The following is an 18,475-nucleotide window of genomic DNA, read 5'->3' on the forward strand; positions in this document are numbered from 1 at the left end:
ACCTTCAATCCCAGCACTTGGGAAGCAGAGACAGGTGGATCTCTGTGCATTTGAGACCAGCTTGGTTTACAAAGCGGGGTCTAGGACAGTCGGGGCTACACAGAGAAACCCTATCTTGAAAACAAAAGCAAGCAAGCAAACGCAAAACATGGGCCAACAGGCTCAGCAGCAGGGCCCAGTTTTGATGGGCACAGGTTTGTGTCCTGTGGTTGATTGATTAGAGTGGAGTCCTTAGACGTGTGGTCCTTAGCTGCCAGCCTGTTCTCCCTTCCTCCCAACTCAGAGGGCCGAGCTTCCTGGTATATACAGAGGAGATCCTGCCTAGGCTATTACCTGCCTAGGTTGGGTACCAGGAATTGAGTAGTGTCCTGCTTCATGACTCCTGCGTTTCCCACCCTCTGTTTGTGTCTATTTTCCTAATACCTCATTGTTGGGAGCCTGCCACCTTTACCGCCCAGTACAGTCTTGGGCAAGTCGCCCCACATTTCCATGCCTCAGTGTCTGTGTCTGTGAAGTGGGCATAAATTGGTTTGTACCTGGTAGTTTATCTTGATAGCAGTCACAAAGAACACCTAGCACACAATGGGTGCTTTACCCCCTATTTTCTGTGTGTTTGGGTGTTTGCTGAGGGTGAAGCCTCTCTCCCAGCCCCCCATTGCATCCTCTTTCACACTGCAGAGAGAGAAGGTCAGACCAGGTGTCAGTCTGGGGAAAAAAATCTGTCCTCAAATCTTCCCAGAAGATTTCTTTCCCTGGCTCCAAACAAGAAGGATGGTTATGGACCCAGGCTCCAGTCTCAACTTAAGGTGAGGCTTGCTAAAATACGGTGAGAACTGTAGGTTTGTGGGGGTTGGTGAGGGAAATCCAGGAGGGCTTTCTGTCGGAGGTGACTGGGCCAGATGAGGAGGGACAAGGCCAGAGAACAGAGCTATCCCTGATGGGCTGGCCTTTGAAGTCTTGGCCTGGATTCTCCTGGGTCTCTGAAGGCCTAGGAACTAAGGAGGAACAAGAGATCTTGAGGGGGTCTCTGTCCTCCTCAAGGCATGAAACCACATTGAGGACAAGCAGAGGACAGCTATTTGTAGCTCAGTGAGGAATTGACTCATACTGGGGGAGGGGGAGGACTGCAGGAGGGGAGATGGGGACTGGTGAATCACGGAATCTGACCAGAACGTGTGGCGCCATGTGGACGGGGTCTGTCTGGACACCCCCACGGGGGCTTTAGGTATTGGTTGGGGCAGCGATGGGAGGATGTCACACATGAGCTGCCCCTGAGTTATTTGGTGACTTCTACAGGTGTCCCAAACCTGCTCTTACCTTCTGAGACCAGCAAGGCTACTCACTCCGTCATAGCACCTGGCTAGGCACACAGGATGGTGGCCATATGGCCACCTCCTGTGAGCCAATTTGAGGGACCTTCGCTTATCGGCTTGGGAAATGGGTCTGGGTGGGGCCTGACTATAAGGAATGCACCAGAAGAGGAGGCATGCTGTGTGTGGTGCGGGTGACTGAGGACCTAGGAAGTCTACGACAGAAAACCTGCCTCCTGTAACTATGGCTGAAGCCGTTTGCCCTGCCCCGGGGCCTCGGTTACTCTATGAGTGGTTCTCACTCACTGGTGAATCCCAGTTTAGGATTGGGAACTTCACAAACAGTGACACCTGGGTGCTGGCATTCATGAGCCTCTGCTGCCAGGGAAGTTGTTGGCATTTTCCAGACCTCAGGAAAGGATTCCAGACCCTACCCTTCTGCGATGAGCTATAAATCACACACACACACACACACACACACACACACACACCAGGACTTTCTCAGCATAGTGTAGGGAAACTAAAGTTGTGCTAAACAAGACTCTGGGGCTCGCATAGAATTTAGCTGGAAAATAAAAGGTCTCACTGCTGGGGCTGTTGAAAACCACTCATATGGCCCAAACTTATCAGCCTATAGATGGGAAACTGAGGCACAGACAGAAGATTATGTGTGCTTGCACGGTGTCCATATCCTTCAGTTCAGGGCACCAGAACCCAAGTGGACATGAGAAAGCACCTTGAGCCAAAGGGTGGGTGAAGGTACCTGGTGGCCTTCATTGCGGGCAGGGTGACAGGGTGGCGGACAGTCCTCATTCGGGCTATTCCTCTGCGCTTTCTTCTTGCTTCCTGGAAGAAGTGTCTGTGCCAGCACACCACCCTTCTGAGAGGGCCATGAATTATGCAGAGAAGCCACAGGCCTGGGCAGGCCCATCATAAATGAGCCTTAATAATTCATACCGAGAGGAGCCAGGGGAAGGGGGGCCTCCTGGGCTAGTTCTGGGACAGCCTTCATTGGTGAGTGCCTAGAGCTGGCCACTCACAGGCTGGAGCAGCATTCCTGGGAGGTCAGCTGGTCTCAGGTGAAGTGTATTTGCTCAGTCAAGGACCTGTTCCTCAAGGCCAGAAATCTGGAACGTGAGCTTTGGGGCTCACAGCCCAAGGCAGAAGCATTTGCTGAGGAGAAAATGGCTAGTTAAAACAGTGACCCTCCAGGAGGAATAGAGACCAGTGACTGCTAGAGGAGAGATTGCATTTTAAAATGGAGTGGGAGGGGGGCTTGACTGAGCTGGCAGCATGTATACAGAGGCCTTGGGGCTTCACTGAGCTGGCGGCATGTATGCAGAGGCCTGGAGAGAGGGAGAGGACTGTGGACCACTGAAGAGAGACTGTCCTAGGCTGAGGAAACCGTGTGTTCTAAGATGTGTACTGTGAGCTCAAGGCTATGTTCAGCCACACTGAGCAAGGCCACTGAAGGATATGGCTACTGGTAGGCTTTGGCTTTTCCTCGGGACCCAGGACCTAAGTTTGCCGCATATAAGAGGAACATCATCCCAAAGGGATACCCTGGCTAGGTATGATCAAGAAACTGGAGAGATGAGCTGCTGAAGCAAAAACTAGCAACCAGTGAGCTAGCTGCAGCCAGTCCAGGGGAGATGATGGCCGCCCAGGCCAGACTGGGGGCAGGGGTTGGGAGTGGGAGCGGAAAAGTGATTAGTGGGGTGGGAAGGGCACATTGTGAAGGTGCAGCCAGTAGGATTTGCACAATAAGTTGGATGTGGGTGTGAGAAAAAAAATAGGCTCCTACTCACCCCAAAAACAGGGCTGACCATCAGCAGTGGTAAAAGGTTGAGGGAGGGGAGTGGCCCCAGAGGGAAGGCTAGGATCTTAACTTCATACACATTCAGACACCTGCTAGACACCCAAGTGGCCATATTACATCAGTAACTAGACTGGTGTCCTCAGGAAAGAGATAAGCCATCCTGATTGGCCTTCATGAGCCGTGCAACCTCAGGGACTTCACTCAGTTGCTCTCTGCCTCAGTTTCCCCCCTGAGGATTGGAGATAGTGATTGGGCTGCTGAGACGGTTAATTAAGAGAATACATTGTAGTCCCTGGGACCCTAGGCAAGAGGGCTCCAGTCATACCTCTTGAGGCATGAATCCTGGAGTGGTCTCGGGGACCTTGGGACAGCCCTGTTTGATTAGGAAAACTGAGATTTGTATGTGGCTCATAGAGAATGAATGGCCTGGTACATGGAAGACAGAAGAAAGATGGCCCTAGGGTCTCTGCCCACGAAGGCCAGGACCCTGATCAGTTCTGACCCACTCCTCCACACTTCCCTGCTGCCGGTCTTCTGCCCTCTCCCTGTTCCATCTGCCTTCCCCAGCCCCTCTCCCACCAAGGCACTGTTACTGAGTAGAACTTATCCCCTGGGTGCTAGAGCAATCTACTTTAGGGGTTTCTCGGTGTAACTAGAATGCTCCATTGAGACCTGAAGGAGGAGGAGGTCATACCTATGTAGCAAAACCTGAGGGAAACAGAAGTGAGACTCAGAACTTCACCGCCGTTCCTAACTGCCGCCAGGAACCCTCTTTCTAAAGCCTGACCCAAGCGCACAGCCCTCCTTGCTCACGCACCAGCTTCCTCGCCCTTGGTGGTGAGATAGGTGGTTGTGGTCATTTGTTCTGTGACCCTGGATCTCCTCCATGTCTCTCTCAGCCAAGTGGGCTACCTGGACTCTCCTGGTCCCGAGTGACAAGACTCCCTGGCTCCCGTCCGTGTTCCTTTGTTTCTTTCCCAATCCCCAGCAGGCTGTTTTGAGTAAATATTGGGTGGACCCAGTGCCCTAATTAAAGCCAAAAGACCATTAGTGTGTAGAGGGGTGGGGGTGGGGCCAGGGTACAAGTTTGCTGCCTCCTAGCCAAGCACCAATTAGAAGGAAAAGTTCTTTTTCAGCAAAGAAAAGAAGGGACAGCCCCATAATTAATAACCTCATTAAGAAGCAGTATTTGGGCAGGGTCCCAAGACACACGTAGATGAGTAGACGAGGCGGTGGATTTGTACTAATTCAAGCATCGGCGGTTACTAGCCTCTGCCAACTTCCCAGAGTCCCCGGGTCCCTAGTGACAATTGGGATGCATGAGATGGGGAGGGACTCTGGGAAGCTTCGTGTTTCTCACTCTGAAGGTCCCCTTGAGTCACAAATAGTTGGATGATGTCTAGTCCCCTCTGGATCCTGTGCCTCAGTTTCTCTGCTTGTGAATCTGGAGGGAGGGTGTAAGACGAGAAGCCTTACACCACCAGGAATCAGCCCAGCATGCACACCCAGCCCCGCCTCACTCTGGCCTCCTTCCCACCATGACCTGACACAGGTAGTGTGAAGCCGGTGTTGTGTCTTTGATCTTACCATCTTTGATGGCCTGGCCCACCTGACCTCTGGCTGGAGAACAAGTCACTTTGACTAGACTGTTCCCTCTGCCAGCTTTGTCATCCATGATCAAATTGAGGTGGGGTCCTTCCGGACGCCAGTGCTGAACTTTGAAAAATGCTGGGGCTCGGCAGAAGGAAGGACTCAGTGGACTTGGCGGTCCCTTCTCTTTCCCAAGGCTTTCAGAAATAGGACACAGGGAGGGTGTGGCCATCCTGGAGGCCCATCTGAGGGAGACTGGATGGCGGGAAGATAGCCCTACAGCCTAGACTGGTTGTATACGTGAGCGTGTGGGATACAGTCCTTGTTAGCTTTCCGTATAAGAGACAAACTTCCACCTGCCTCCTCTTTGGGCCTGGGAGCTGGACATTATAGTCAGCTTAGTCTTCATTTTCTGGGTGGGAAAATCTGAGAGCACACATCTGGCTCAAGAGTTTGGAATGGCAAGGGCTGGACCTAGGCATTTGGGTGTGACATATCATCTGCACACATGGTCTGGAAGGATGCCCTAGGGAGGTAGCCCCAAGGATGCCACGATTCTCGAGGATAGCCTTGAACTTTCTGCCACCTGTAGTTGGTGAGAGCCTAAGAGAGGGGAGACTGCTCACAGCTGCCATTAGGGGAAGCACACCTCTCCTGGGCCAGCATGCGGTAGTGGACTCTGTGATTGCCACCAGCCTGTCTACCCCAGGCCAAATCAGCCTGGCCGGGGCTCTCCAGAAATCTTTGGTCTGTCTTTCCATCCCCTGCTCCCCCTCTTGTTCTGTCTTTCTTCCTCCCAGAAGCCTGTGAAGGAGATGAGGTGGAGGTGGCAGGCCAATTGAAATATAATCAGAATAATTGAATAGCACTTTATTTTAAATTGTTGCCTCCCCCAAAGCGGGGAGAATAATTGGCCAGCCTGTCACAAGAGAAGCAAGAGACCTGGGGCCTTTACCAGTGCCAAGCTTGGTTCTCTGTGCCCTTGGCAGCCAGAAGGTTCAGCTGTGCCTTCTCCCTGACACCCTTGCCTGCTCCAGCTGAGCCCCGTCCTCACACCTGCCTTCCTGCTCCACCCCCAGTGTGCACCCCTGCCCTTACAAACGATGGCTGCTCTGCTGAGCTCAATTCCCTGGTGAAAGACGATGCCTGGCAGGGGCAGCAGGGTTTTGATGACGAAAAACAAAAGCTTCCAATGCGGTGAGAAAGGCCTGCAGAGGCAGGACTCAGGGGTCTGAGTCCCCCGCTCCCATCAGGCCTTGGCCTCTTCTGGGCATGTCTGCTGTTGCACACTGTGCCTCCCTTCCTTTCTGGTCCCGCTGCGGGGTCCAAGCTGCCCACGCTGTCCATGCCCTCTGAGGGTGAACCAGCAGTGTCACCTGTCTCTGGTTTTTTGATTTGTTTAATTATAGATGAGTTTTCTGCATAATTTATTCCAAAAGCCTGGATTATACTGTACAATTAAATCACATTCTGATCAACAACTTCACATATAAAATTAACAACCAACAACAGTTTATGCCACTGCATCTGCGCCTGGGCTCTTTCTCTTTTTCCCCTGTCCCTTCCCTGCCCCCTCTCCTCCTCCGTGTCCTCCTCTTTCTTTCCCTGTCCTCAGGGTGAGCATTTATAGCCGGTCTCAAGGCTGGATGGTCCCACCTGAGGTTGGACCTAGAGACTCCCAGCCTTCTAAAGGGCTTCTAGATGGTTCTGTCTACTAAATGGCTTCTCAGCACAGCTCTTCCCCTCACATATGGTTGATTTTTCTCTCTTGCCTAATGGTGACACCTCGCCCCCCCCACCCCCCGCCCCGCCTCACTGGCATCTTGGCTTTAGAGACTGAGACCCTACAGTTTCTAGTAGTAGTTTCTTTCCTACTAGGCTGACTCAGTGTGCTGCACCCCACTCTCCCTTTGTGGTCTGTCCCCCGATGCCCTCAGTAGGTCTTTTGATCCTGAAGATAAAGGCCATACTGTATGATTGTCTAGTCGCTAGGAGACTGTACAACATGATAGCAGCTTATCAAGGTTTCCTTGTGGATGTGTTCTAGACTGGTCTTGAACTTTTGATTCTTTTGCTCCCACCTCCTGAGTTCTGCTACTGCAAGCGTGTGCCATCAAAGCTGGTTGACATGGTACTAGGCAAGCACTCTACCAGCTGAGTTATGTCCCCCAGGCCCCCCGTTCCACATTCAGACAATTATTATCCTTGTTGACAGGTGGGAAAGCTGAGGTTCCAACAGGGACAGAACTCCACAGCTGGCAGTCTCCCCTGAGGCTTCTCGGAGCTGCCTTGTCCTGCAAAGAGGATGGACCTAATGGAGCCAACATCTCTTTTTTTTTTTCTTTGAGACAGGGTTTCGCTTTTGGGATTAAAGGCATGCACCACCACCGCCCGGCCAAGCCAACATCTTTTTAAGTGTATAACCGGGTACCCATCTCGATCTCGCCAGGTGACTTGGCTTTGCTATCTGTAAATCAGGGCTGCAACGCCTTTGCTTCCCCCTGTTCAGGCTCGTGGGAAGACAGGGCACAGTCTCCATCCTGTCCCCACAGCAGTCATGAAGTGAGGCAGCCCCCGGCTGCACCACCTCCTCCTCTAGAGTTCTCTCCCTCACCGTCCTGCTAATTTGGCACTTACAGGCACTTAGAGATAAGCAGTGTCATTTCAGCGAAGAGGATGGAAAATCCCCAGGATCTAAGGATAGAGCAGGTAGACAGCTTTGTTGGAATATGACCTGTGGGCAGCACTATCTGGCCAGGGGGCTTTGGCATGGGCTTATGGGTCCAAGACCACAGGAGCATGGGCAGGATTTGATCCATTTACCTTTGAGTGAGTGAGACTCTGGATTCTGATGCATCTCTCATTCTCCCAAAGCGCCCACACCTTTCTGTGGGATTAAGCCCAGGTATGCCTCTGTCAGGGTTGAGCTTGCTTTGGTGTGTGGTTTTTCTAGGAATGCTGCAGGCATACTCACTTCATCAGCTTCTCAGTATGTACATCCCCCCTCCCAGCTAGCACCGGCCACTGGCCAAACCCTCGAACCCACAAAGTCATATCTGTGTGACAATGAGATGGATTATCTGTCAAGTCCTTTTTAGCTCCAGGACACAGATACTGCCTTCCTAATTTGGTTTGGTTTAGGTGAAGAATCATAGTAACTTGTTTTCCTTAGCACTGTACTGATAGGCTGCAAGCTGCGGGCCTGCAGTTGGCCTATACAGCTCAGGATAGCAGACTAAGCCAGGCTGAGGACTAGAGCTGCTCCTAAACCCTAGAGGGAGGGAGGGAGAGAGAGAGACAGAGAGAGACAGACATACAAAGACAGAGAGGGAATGTATATGTATGTCCTATGGAAGAATTTGAATTTGTCCAAAGATTTGGTTTTTCTAAAAATTATTTTAGTGTTGAAATAGCCTCTTTACATGAAATGATGGTGACTATATTAATAATGTGTTGTCTGAGCAAAGTAAAAACTTGCTGTCCATGCCTAGTTTTCCAATTTAGTGCCTTTTACTTGTCTGTGAGATTCCAGAAGCAAAGGTCTATATGCATACTAGCAAAGAGGCCATACCCAGGTGGAATCATTGGTGAATTGGTAAATATTACCAGCTATTAGCAACTGATAGCTTCTGGGGGAGGGAGAAGTGGTTTTCTTTAGCAGTGTGATCACACTGCAGTGGATAGGCCCCCACCTGTGGGTATGTGGGCAGCACATACGGGACTCAGTGGGTTATTTACAAATACATGAAGAAAAGAAAAGAGGACCTAGGCGTGGTGGGACACAACTTAAATTCCAATCCTGGGAAAGTAGAAGCAGGTGAGTCGGGGCCAGCCTGGTCTACACAGAGAGCTGACTAAAGCGACATAGAAAGAACTGATCTATAAATAAATAATAAGCAAATAAATAGAAGTCATAAAGTTGGGAGGTAAGGATAGATCTGGAAAAAGGTGGAGGGCGTAAATATGACCAGAATATGTTGTATGAAATTGTCGAAGCATTTTAAAATGCTTATCAGTTTGCTGCTGGGGGTGATAGTGGTGCTGTGATTTCTAACATCTGCCCATTTCTGTGGTGTAAATGTTCCCGCTCTGACTGGTTCAAGCACTGAAGGTGGTGTACTGAGTTGGAAGGAGACGCACATGGTTGACCCTTGAGGGTCAGTTCTTGTGATTGTGGCAAGTTCTGCAGTAAGTCCTGTGTCCTCCCATTCCTGGATGAGTGACCTTAGATAGGTCACTAACCCCCCCCCCCCTTTTAAACCCTCAACTTCCTCATCTGTGGCTTGGGGATTTTGTTTGCCTCTGAAGATTGAAGCCAGAAAACACATGACACGCTGGTACTGTACTTAGTAGATAGTGGGTGTCCTTCTGTATATTCACGCAGGAAGGGTTATGACTGGTATCTTGTCCCCTAAACCAATGAAAGCTGAAGTCAGGTTTAGGGTCAGGGTAGAGCCAATGGATGTCTTCGAAAATTGGGTCCTTGACTCTGCCCATTCGGTCCAGATACAGGACGGAGTGAGACTCTCTCCATTGTTAGTCCCCAGGTTCTGTAGTCGCAGGATCACAAAAGAGCCACCTGCTACGGTGTCCTTGTGCCATCAGGCCCAGAGCCTCGGTGCTGGTGGATGGGGTCAGGCAGAGAGCAGTACTCTTCCCTTTGCAGCCTGGCCGCTGAGGCTTACAGCCTGGCCTCTGCCCAGACTCGAGGTTAGACTTTGTTCTATGGTGGGGAACAGAGATGGGGAGTCAGGCAGTAGCTCAGCCCACAACTAGCTGAAGCTAATACCTCTTTCTTTTGATGTTGATTTTTTTTTTCCATCACGGTCCTGACATTCAGCTTGGCAAATTGCAATTAGTGATCTGCCCGCCTCCTGCTCTGAGTTCCCATGCCAACCGACCCGGGCACACACAATGGCATGAGCCCAACCCCCTAGCACAGGCCTGAGGAGGAATGTGGGACAAGGAGCCAGAAGAGAGACCTGGCCCTAAATGACACCAGGGGATGTTATTGGCCCTGTGAAGGGTGTTGGGGGCCCTGAGAAGTTTCCTGACATTTCCTTACTCCATTGTGCTCTCTGAACCCCTGGCCTCTTACATATCTGTGGTGGGTCCCTTATGGGCTGTCTTGGAAGAGCCTTGTCTACAGCTTGCTTAAATGGCTACAGGGCTGAGAATACAGGATGTCATGGACACCTGTTCATCTTGTCCACTCATGGAGGATATAGCATCCTTGGCTCATCTACTCTTATGTTTTCTTGTGCCATTCTAAGAGATGACCCCGAATTATCTCCACATTCCAGAAGAGGAAGCTGAGAGAGAGAGAGAGAGAGAGAGAGAGAGAGAGAGAGAGAGAGAGAGATGGTTTTAAATGACCATATGGTGGTACTAGCATACAGGCAGCCTGTTATGTAGGCTTGCAGTTCAGGGGTTCGCCAGACCTCCAGAAAGGAGTTGAATGTTCTATACTGGAGCCCTGGTTGGGCTCATAATCGATATCCAACCTTGGGTCTCTATAAGCGTCTCTGACAGGAAACTAGGAAGACAAGGGCCTCTGAGTTGGAAGCTCTCTGTGTCTCATGCTCAGATGAAGCCCAGGGAAGTGGGTTCCTCCACCTCCTCCTGTTTACATGATGGATTGGGGATGACAGCAGGTCCCATCCCTTTCCTCAAACCTCAGCTGGCTTTCTCAGGTCGCTGACCTCCCTGGTGTCCAGAAGTCCCCATGTTCAGAACCGCTACATCAAGGACTGGTCTTTCTAGTGAACAATAGTTTCTCTGCAGGCTTCTTCCAAACTGCTGAACTCCCTCAGCGCATCCACAATGCCCTCTTCTCTCCTCCCTGGTGCCAGTCAGTGTGAGGAAAGCCTAGGCCACCAGGCCAGACATCAAAGGGAAAAATCACAGGCTCACTCTGGCTCCTTGTGTCTGCTCCTTCTCTGGTGAAAATTGAGTTGAGTGAGTAGCTGCCCCGGTTCCCCTGGGTGGCCAGGAATGGGCTGTTGCAGCTGCAGCTCCTGACACCTCTTTCTCTCCTGGATGCAGGATGCAGCACTGGGCCCGGCGCCTGGAGCAGGAGATTGATGGTGTAATGCGGATTTTTGGAGGCGTGCAACAGCTCCGAGAGGTAAGCTGGTGTACTTGCTTTTCATCCGGGACCTTCTTCCCAGCAGGAATGAGGAAATGAGGGAGAAATGAAGGGGTGAGGAGGAGGTGACATTGTTGAAGTCCTGGTATAGGGAGCCATGGTGGATCTCAAGTAGTGATTCCATGAGGTCTCAGTCTGACCTTTTTCAGGAACCTGTTGGAATCATGGCCCATCCTGATGAACCTCGTGCCTGGGAGGGTGTTGGGACTTGTCAGTTTTCAATGTCGGTGAGCTCTTCAAGGCATTTGAGGCAGTGCCTTGGGTGGGAGTCCAGGCCCTTTAGGGGCCATAGCTACAGGGAGTGCAGAAGCCAAGAATCTCATCAGCAAGTAAATAGTATGGCCAAGCCAAGCAGGTCCCAGAGAAGAGGGTGGGAGGCTGGTATTCCAGGCACTCTAGTCTGTATGAAGTGGCAAACCTACGTTAAGTGTCGTGTCGGAATGAGGGATCAAGGTGCGGGAGGGGTGATTGATTAGGCGCCAGCGACCACATTCATCCTGGGAGATTATGTTAATGTTTGAAATAGTGATGTGAAGAGCTGGCCATCCGTCACCCCCAGAAGGCTGCAAAATGTGCTGCCATCAGGCCACAGGCTTGAGCTCTCTATGAGGAATGTGGAGGCTCTGGGAACGGAGCTCTTACAGCAATGGGTGTGAGGCTCTAATGGGAGGGTGTCTCTTCAGTGGGGTCTGTACAGGGAGGTCCTGGCCAGAATCAAGCAGAGGAATAACGGGGCTCTCCTTTCCATCGTTGGCCTGGGGACAGCAGAGAAAACAGTTACTATTGGGGGTTGAGTCTAGGCCTGGGGCTCAGTAACTAGTGTCTCTGTCATCCCTCTTGGCCAGTGCCAGGGCTAGGAGATGTAGGCAAGGACTGTAGGATCATCCTCAGCCCCTTTTCAGGCTCAGTTAACTTGGAGTGAGTATATTTACATTCTTATGGATGTAGGACCCCTGGTACAAATGATGTTAAGCAGAGGTGGCTAATGAGTGGGTGGCATGGTGAGGAGGGCATCCAGGTCTGAAGGTCTGAGCTACTAGCTTGCTCAGCATTCTTCCCGAGATTGCGCAGGCCTGTAGAACTCCCTTTTCTGGTGCTGGGCTTGAACTGCAGTAGCCCCCATCCTACTCTTCCTGTGAACTCTCAATGACTCAGCTGCACTTGGAAGCCGCCAGCGCTTCCAGAGAAAGCACTATGGGAAAAGCTGTTCCGGAACGGGAGTCAATTTAGGCTCAGGAATAGCATTCTGCACTAACCAGGCTATAAGTGGGCACTGCCAAGTGCAACCGTGTAGGTTAATGGAGGAATGGTAGCCCCTGGAATCTGTAGCGCATGCTTTTCCAAGTTTTCTATGGGGCATTAGTACATCCGCGTATATCTAATGCCAGTTAAGAGCCCTCCAGGATTTCATATTTATGAGCGACTCAGAACGAACATTTATCTATGAGAAAATAATGTACGCTATGTGCATGAGATGTGGATCTGTCTGGATGAGTGAGCTTTCTTGATGGGGAGGACCAGACATGGAATTTGACAGCAAGCCTGTCATATGCACCTTGGGGAGACCTGGATCCCCCTGTTAGCCCTTTTTCACTGGGGGGTTGCTTGGAAGATGAGGAGTAAGGTGGCAGTGGACAAGCCAATTTTACCCTGTCACCCTGTCCAGAAATCATTAAGATTTTCTTCATTTTCTCTCCTAGGAAATTTTCTCTCCCTTTGGGTGGCGTGTGGGTAATTCCAGGCCCTTTTACCAGTGAACAAAGCTGCCACAACTGGCTTGTGGCAGACCTGGGGCTTCTGCCTCCTGCTGTAGCCCAGCCTCTGGCTGTTTTTCTCCTCCTGGGCACAGAGAGGATGCCTGCGGCTGTGGGAACCTGGGCAGGGCTGTGCTTCGTATGGCAGGTGGGCAAGGAAATGCTGACCCAGCGTCCCTTACTCTTGGCAGCCCCTCTGCTGCCCACGGCTGCCGGCTCTCAGAGGCTCTGTCCTAGTCCAGTCTTTCTCACCTGCGTCCTCGCCTCTTCCTGCTGACAGCTCTGGAACTGCTTCTTGGCACTGACTATTTGGCCGAGATGTGTCCACGGGGGAGGGGACAGGTGTACGGGTCTAGCGGAAGGAGCTAGAATGATCTAGCCAGTGGACTCCCTACCTGGCCACTCTTCACATTTGACCCCGACCCTTACACCCTCTCCCTCCCTCCAAAGCATGTGCCAGGACTGGTGTGCCCTCCATGTGTTTGGTCCTGGTGGGTCAGGAGGATGGTTGGTGCAGAGCTGTGACCAGTGCTATCACTGGCCCTCTCACTAATGCTGCCACGCTGCCAGCCTAGGCCCCCAGTGGGGCTGCCCCTCCTCAGGCTTCTGAGCCTCTTTCATGGCTCCACTCCTTGCCTGCCCTACTCCTAGAGGCTGCCCCACCCCCAGTAGCTTGGAGCCTCGAGGGCTGGCAGCTGCAGGAGAGCAGAAACTGCAGACAGTGGCATTTGGGAGAGTTTTCCTTGCCTTGGCATTTTCCTCCTCCCGACCTTATCACAACCCCATGGGGCATAACTGGGGGCAGACTGTGGCCCATTTATAAGTTAGAAACCATGGCAGACCATGGCAAGGAAGCTGTGTATGAAGACCCTGTCTCATCCCCAGGTCTGCTGCTAACATGTCATCTCTTCCTCCGTAGGTTAACCAGATAGCCCTGAGCTACACTTCCTTGGACGCTATAGCCCCACCCCAGCCCTTGCCAATTTTTCCTTGTGTAGTTCATGAAAGTGTGGACCCTAAACATTCCGACTCCTCTACAGCCCATGGTGCTGAGGGAGGTCTCCTAAGCCCCTTCTCTACCCTCCCCCATCAGCACCATATTGTCCCCATGCTAGGGGGGGAGTAGAGAACATATGCTTGGGCTCAGAGCTCATTTGCATAATGAGGATATCAAGATGAATAATTCATCAGTTGCTTAGGGGTGCAAGGGGAGGATGAGGAGAAGGGCAGATCCTCTCCTCTTTGAAGCCTAGGTCAGGTACATTCCCACTTCCGAATGGGTGGCAGGGTACGAGGCGAACAGCTCAAGGCAGAGACTGTCCTCAGGCGTGGGACAGTCATCGGGTGTACCAGCCCTGGGATAGGTAAGATGCTCGCTTATAGGGGAGAGGACCTTCTGGTAAGAGTGGGAGGAAACTGTTGACAAGGCTGGCTGGGAGCAGGGACCTAAGATGCCGTGAGGATCACAGCCTATCTTCTGGAATCATACTGCCCATGTCAAACTCCATGGACCTCACTTGCTGGTCAGGGCGGAAATGCCTGTTGCCCTGGTTCTATCTCAAATGCCTCCTCCTTCATGACAGTCTTCGCCGACCTACGTGCAGATGGGTATCCTCACAGACCTGTTGTGAAGGAGGGAAACCCAAGGTCCTGGTCAATCATCTCCAACAGCCAGTCCCGGAGCTCAGACAGGCCAACCACGAGCAGGTGTCCAGGCAACGGAACCGCACAGTCAGCACCTCCCCAAGCTATGTCCACAGAAGCAGGTTCAGAAATTCCCAGTCCCAGTCTCTTCTGGGTCGCCCCAACTGACATCCTCCAGTCAGGATGATTCAGGTCCACAGAGTCTGTGGCTCCTCAACGTTTTATGAGGACCAAAAATAGTATTTCTAAACCAGCGCCACTACCAGTCCTGCCCGTCTTGTCTGCCCCACGCTATTCCTCCTGCTCGTCAGCTCAGCACTCAGGAATGTGTACGTAATATTTGCAGCACGCCACATCTGGAGCTGGCTATCAGCATGGACCAAAGTCCGGAAACATCTACCGTTCTCTGTAGGTGCCTTTGAGAAATGTCTCTGTCCCACCACCTCCTCCCCAGCTCACCTCTGCAAACTTACACACTGGCTTTAGTATTTGCTGAAAATGCTTCTGTTCCCGTTTGAGGAAAGTGTGTGTTGGGCATCCAAGGCAAGGTTAACAGTGCCCTAAAGTGGCATGGAGCACCAGAACCATAGAGGGGCAGAAGAAGAGGCTTGGGTGAGGGGACATGCCAGGGGTTAGAAGTGGTCCCAAAAGGACCAAGCAAAGGCAGCAGTTGTGACCCCTGGTCCACACACTGATTTGTGTGTGCCTTTGAAAGACAGGCGGCAAGCAGCTCTTTAGGGATGCAGTGCACTGAGAGTCTGCTGGGGGATGATGAGAGAACCCCACCAACTCCCTCCCAGATCCTTCCAGGCTTACTGCACCCCCACCTCAGACTGGCTTCACTGCACTTGCTTATCACGCCGGGCCCCACCCCTCCATCCAGCTGCCTCCCTCCTTTGGGGGCCCAGCGACACCCTCCTCTCCCCGGGTGCAGATGATGGTGATGCGGGGCGCCTTGTAGTGGGGGAGGTGGCAAGGGGCTCGGGTGTGAAATATGCCGCTGGGTAGGGATTGCTGTCGCTTGCCTCCCTAAAAACCCACATATATTATTCTTTAATGGAAAGTTAATTGTCTTATTATTCCCTCCATATGGTCCTCTTGCTCGGCACCCAGCGGGGATGCACGGGGCTGAGGGGGGGCTCCTGGGAGGGCGTCTGAAACGTGATGAGGCCGCTGCTTGAACATAATTGGTTACAGAGAGGCGGGTGCATCAGAGCCTGGCCGAGCCCTGTCTGGACCCCCTTTTTGTACCCTGTTCTCAGCCTAGCCTACTCCCTACCTTTTCCCTTTCCTTGCCTGTCTTTGAGTGACAACACACGCCCCCCACAGACACCACGACGTCTGGAGCACGCTTTCCTGAGTGAGGTTACGCAGTGTTGGTGGGAGGTGGTTGCTGCTCTTTTGCTCCGCCCTGAGATACACACTCTCCAATGAGACTTAATAGGAAAATTTTCCATTTTTTGAGTTTTTCTAAAAGCTGTTTCATCTATGGAAGGAGCTGTTGCCTATGGGCCAGCCAGGCTAGTCTCCCACCCTTTCACACAGCACATCAGAGAGACATTGCAGGAAGTACAGTGGAGGGTGACTGCCCCAGGACACCTTCCCTAGGTAGTATCCATGCCTCGAGCACCAACAGCCTTAGTCGCCCCAACGCTGGCAGCTCCTGCCAGGCTGCTGCGGTTGACTGGCGCTAGAGCCTTTCTCAGCCCCAACCCTCCCCTCTTCCTTCCGTCTGGGAGCATGAGAGTGTTGTTTCCGAACGACTTCAGCGGGTGGAGATACAGTGATAGAAAAACCCAGAAGGGGCCTGGGCACAAACACATGCCTGCTCTTTACCTCTGGAGTCTCAGCTGAGAAAGGCTGAGGCAGAGGTCCTTGCTAGATGGCTTCTGGGATTTTGGAATCTCCTCAGTAGGTGCTGCTAAGGTTTCTGGGAGTCCACAGACATAGAAGGGTCTAGAAGAATATCCATAGATAGGACCCACTACCAGACACAAGCATAGGGAGAGAGGCCTCTGGCTTCTAACTTGACAAGAGGTCACTATGGGGCGCATCCAAGGTCATCTCTAGGACATGTGGAATAGCTTGGAATAGGAACAACATGTTTGTGGTCTGTGTTTTCTGAAGACAAAATCTGCCCTGGCTCACACTGAGGTGGAGCTGGGGTCTTAGAGCTTATGCCTTGAGCAGCAATTGAAAGATGATGTGGGTGGGAATGACAGGGCTGGACTTTCAGCGTTGGACCTGGGGCACGCCCTCCTGCCTGTTTGAGCTTCTACCCCCATTTGTGATATGGAGATCCAAGCAGTTCTGTCTTCATGGGAAATGTAGGAGCCTCAGGGGAGCAAAAGAAGAAAGGTGTTGTCTACAGAGGCATGCACACCAGAGGAAAAAGGAGCCCTGTAAGCATGGGTGTCTCCATTCCATATCTCCAGAACAAATTGATTGCAGTTCTAAGGGTTGGTCACAGGTTTTTTAAAAATTCAAATATCAGGGTGTCGTCTCTGCTTAGCTCAACCTGGGATTTTGAAAATTGGTTTTCTCATCCCGGGTGATCATGACATATTTTGGAGACATTTTACTGAGAAAGGCATAAAGGCCACCAAGCTTGGGCAGGGCTGGAATAAATAGCATCTATGAATCTAAGATCAAATGAGGGTAGTGCTTTTCTTGGCCAGAAGTCCAGGGAGCCAAATGCAGAGACACCATGGGGAGGAGGTGGCAGAGGTTAAGAGAAGAGACCTTGATTTATCCTCTTAGCCAACAAGTCACATGCTTGCCCCTCAGGCCCTTTAAGAAGAGTGAAGAGTATGGCAGCTTGCCTAGCATAAACTCGGGGACAGAAAAAAGCCACCAAGCTCTGGACTGTTCCCAGGTATTGGCCCCAGGAATGGGCAGGTTGGTGGGTCAGGCCACAGCTGGAATCGGGGGTTCTTAAGTAGAAGCTCTAGGGATCTCAGGGTCTTTGACTGGGGGTTCCTTGCCTTAAGGAAGAGGCAGTGTTGGAGGACATGAGCAAAACTTTTCCAGGCAGACAGCACTTCCCTGAAGTGAAGGCCGCTTAGGTCTGTTGTCTCAGGAATTTGGAGATGCCTGTCCAATAAAGAATGCTAATCCAATGCCTATCCATAAAGCAAGTCACCTCTCAATGCACACGTACATGGAAAAGATGTTCTAGTGAACACATGGACTCTCCTCTGAGATCCCCAGAGAAGCTGACTTTGTGGCAGGACAGCAGAGTCCAGTTTCTGTGAAGAGCCAGTCCTTATGGAAGTAGCTGGGGCCTCTGCTCTCCTTCTCCAGCTTCCACACCCATCTCTGAAGAGTGGTGGGATTGCTGAGTCTGCAGCCAGGGGCTGGTCTGATGATCCAGGGTGGGGGACGGGGGAATGGGATAGAGAGCCTAGTGGGTTTCCATCTTGGGCCATGGGGGACAGCTGAGCCACTCTGTATTCCTCCCCATCCCCATTCTTATCCATTGCTGAATCGGTGGCAGCCATGGGGACACTTGACTCAGATTCATGGAGCCCCAAGCGCTTGGCAGAGGCAGAGAAGTAATTGGTTTTGACAAACCACAGCCGGCCCCAGGGGCGGCAGCACAGGCAGCGTTTTCCACTACCAGGCTGAAAATGGTGGTGTCCTCTCCCCGCCTTTCCTGAGTACAGCTGTCCTCTCTGTATGGACAAAGATGCCGTGTTTGGAGAAAGCAGAAGAGCCACAGCCTTGGTCTTACCTCTCTCCCAGCCTTGGGACCTGTTGATTCTGAAGGCTAGCCGACCTATTCCACATAGGGGAGGAGACTGAGTAGCTAGATCCTGAGTAGTCCCTAAGGCCCTGTCCTTGTCTCTCCTTGGCTGGATATCCACATGACAGACACTTAGGCTTGGGTGCCTAGCCTCAGGGTGCACAGCGGGACAAGAAACAGGCTGTGCACATCCATGGTTGTAGTATATGCTATGCATGTAAGCACCACATGGCTGTGACAAAAGATGACCAGCTAGTGACTATTCTGTGGATGGATAACCAAAGATAGACATCTAAAGATTGAGAAGGAGGCACTGGGGCTCTGACTGTCCCACAAGGCCTTGGGTACCATCCAGCCAGCCCCCTTGGGGGAAGTGAGGTCAGTGCTAGCTGCCCTGGCAGAGATAGGCCTGTATGGGGCTGCGGGAATGAAATCTACATACAGGAGCCCCTGGTTGCTTTCTAT

The 18,475-nt window shown here is 51.9% G+C and overlaps 1 protein-coding gene across 10 annotated transcripts in view; it reads left to right on the plus strand.

The window, feature by feature from the left end:
• Cacna2d2 (calcium voltage-gated channel auxiliary subunit alpha2delta 2) overlaps positions 1 to 18,475 on the plus strand; it is a 127,476-nt gene that overhangs the window by 13,736 nt on the left and 95,265 nt on the right. For all 10 annotated transcript variants that reach the window (XR_009056978.1, XR_009056977.1, XM_057766529.1 and 7 more), the window contains exon 2: positions 10,765 to 10,846. Coding sequence is in view for 8 of the 10 variants with exons in the window: in XM_057766529.1 (XP_057622512.1) it covers positions 10,765 to 10,846 (82 nt within the window). In the remaining 2 variants the exon portion in view is untranslated. The remainder of the gene's footprint in view (positions 1 to 10,764; positions 10,847 to 18,475) is intronic.

Source organism: Chionomys nivalis, chromosome 4 (genome assembly GCF_950005125.1).
Source record: "Chionomys nivalis chromosome 4, mChiNiv1.1, whole genome shotgun sequence".
Lineage (NCBI taxonomy): Eukaryota > Metazoa > Chordata > Mammalia > Rodentia > Cricetidae > Chionomys > Chionomys nivalis.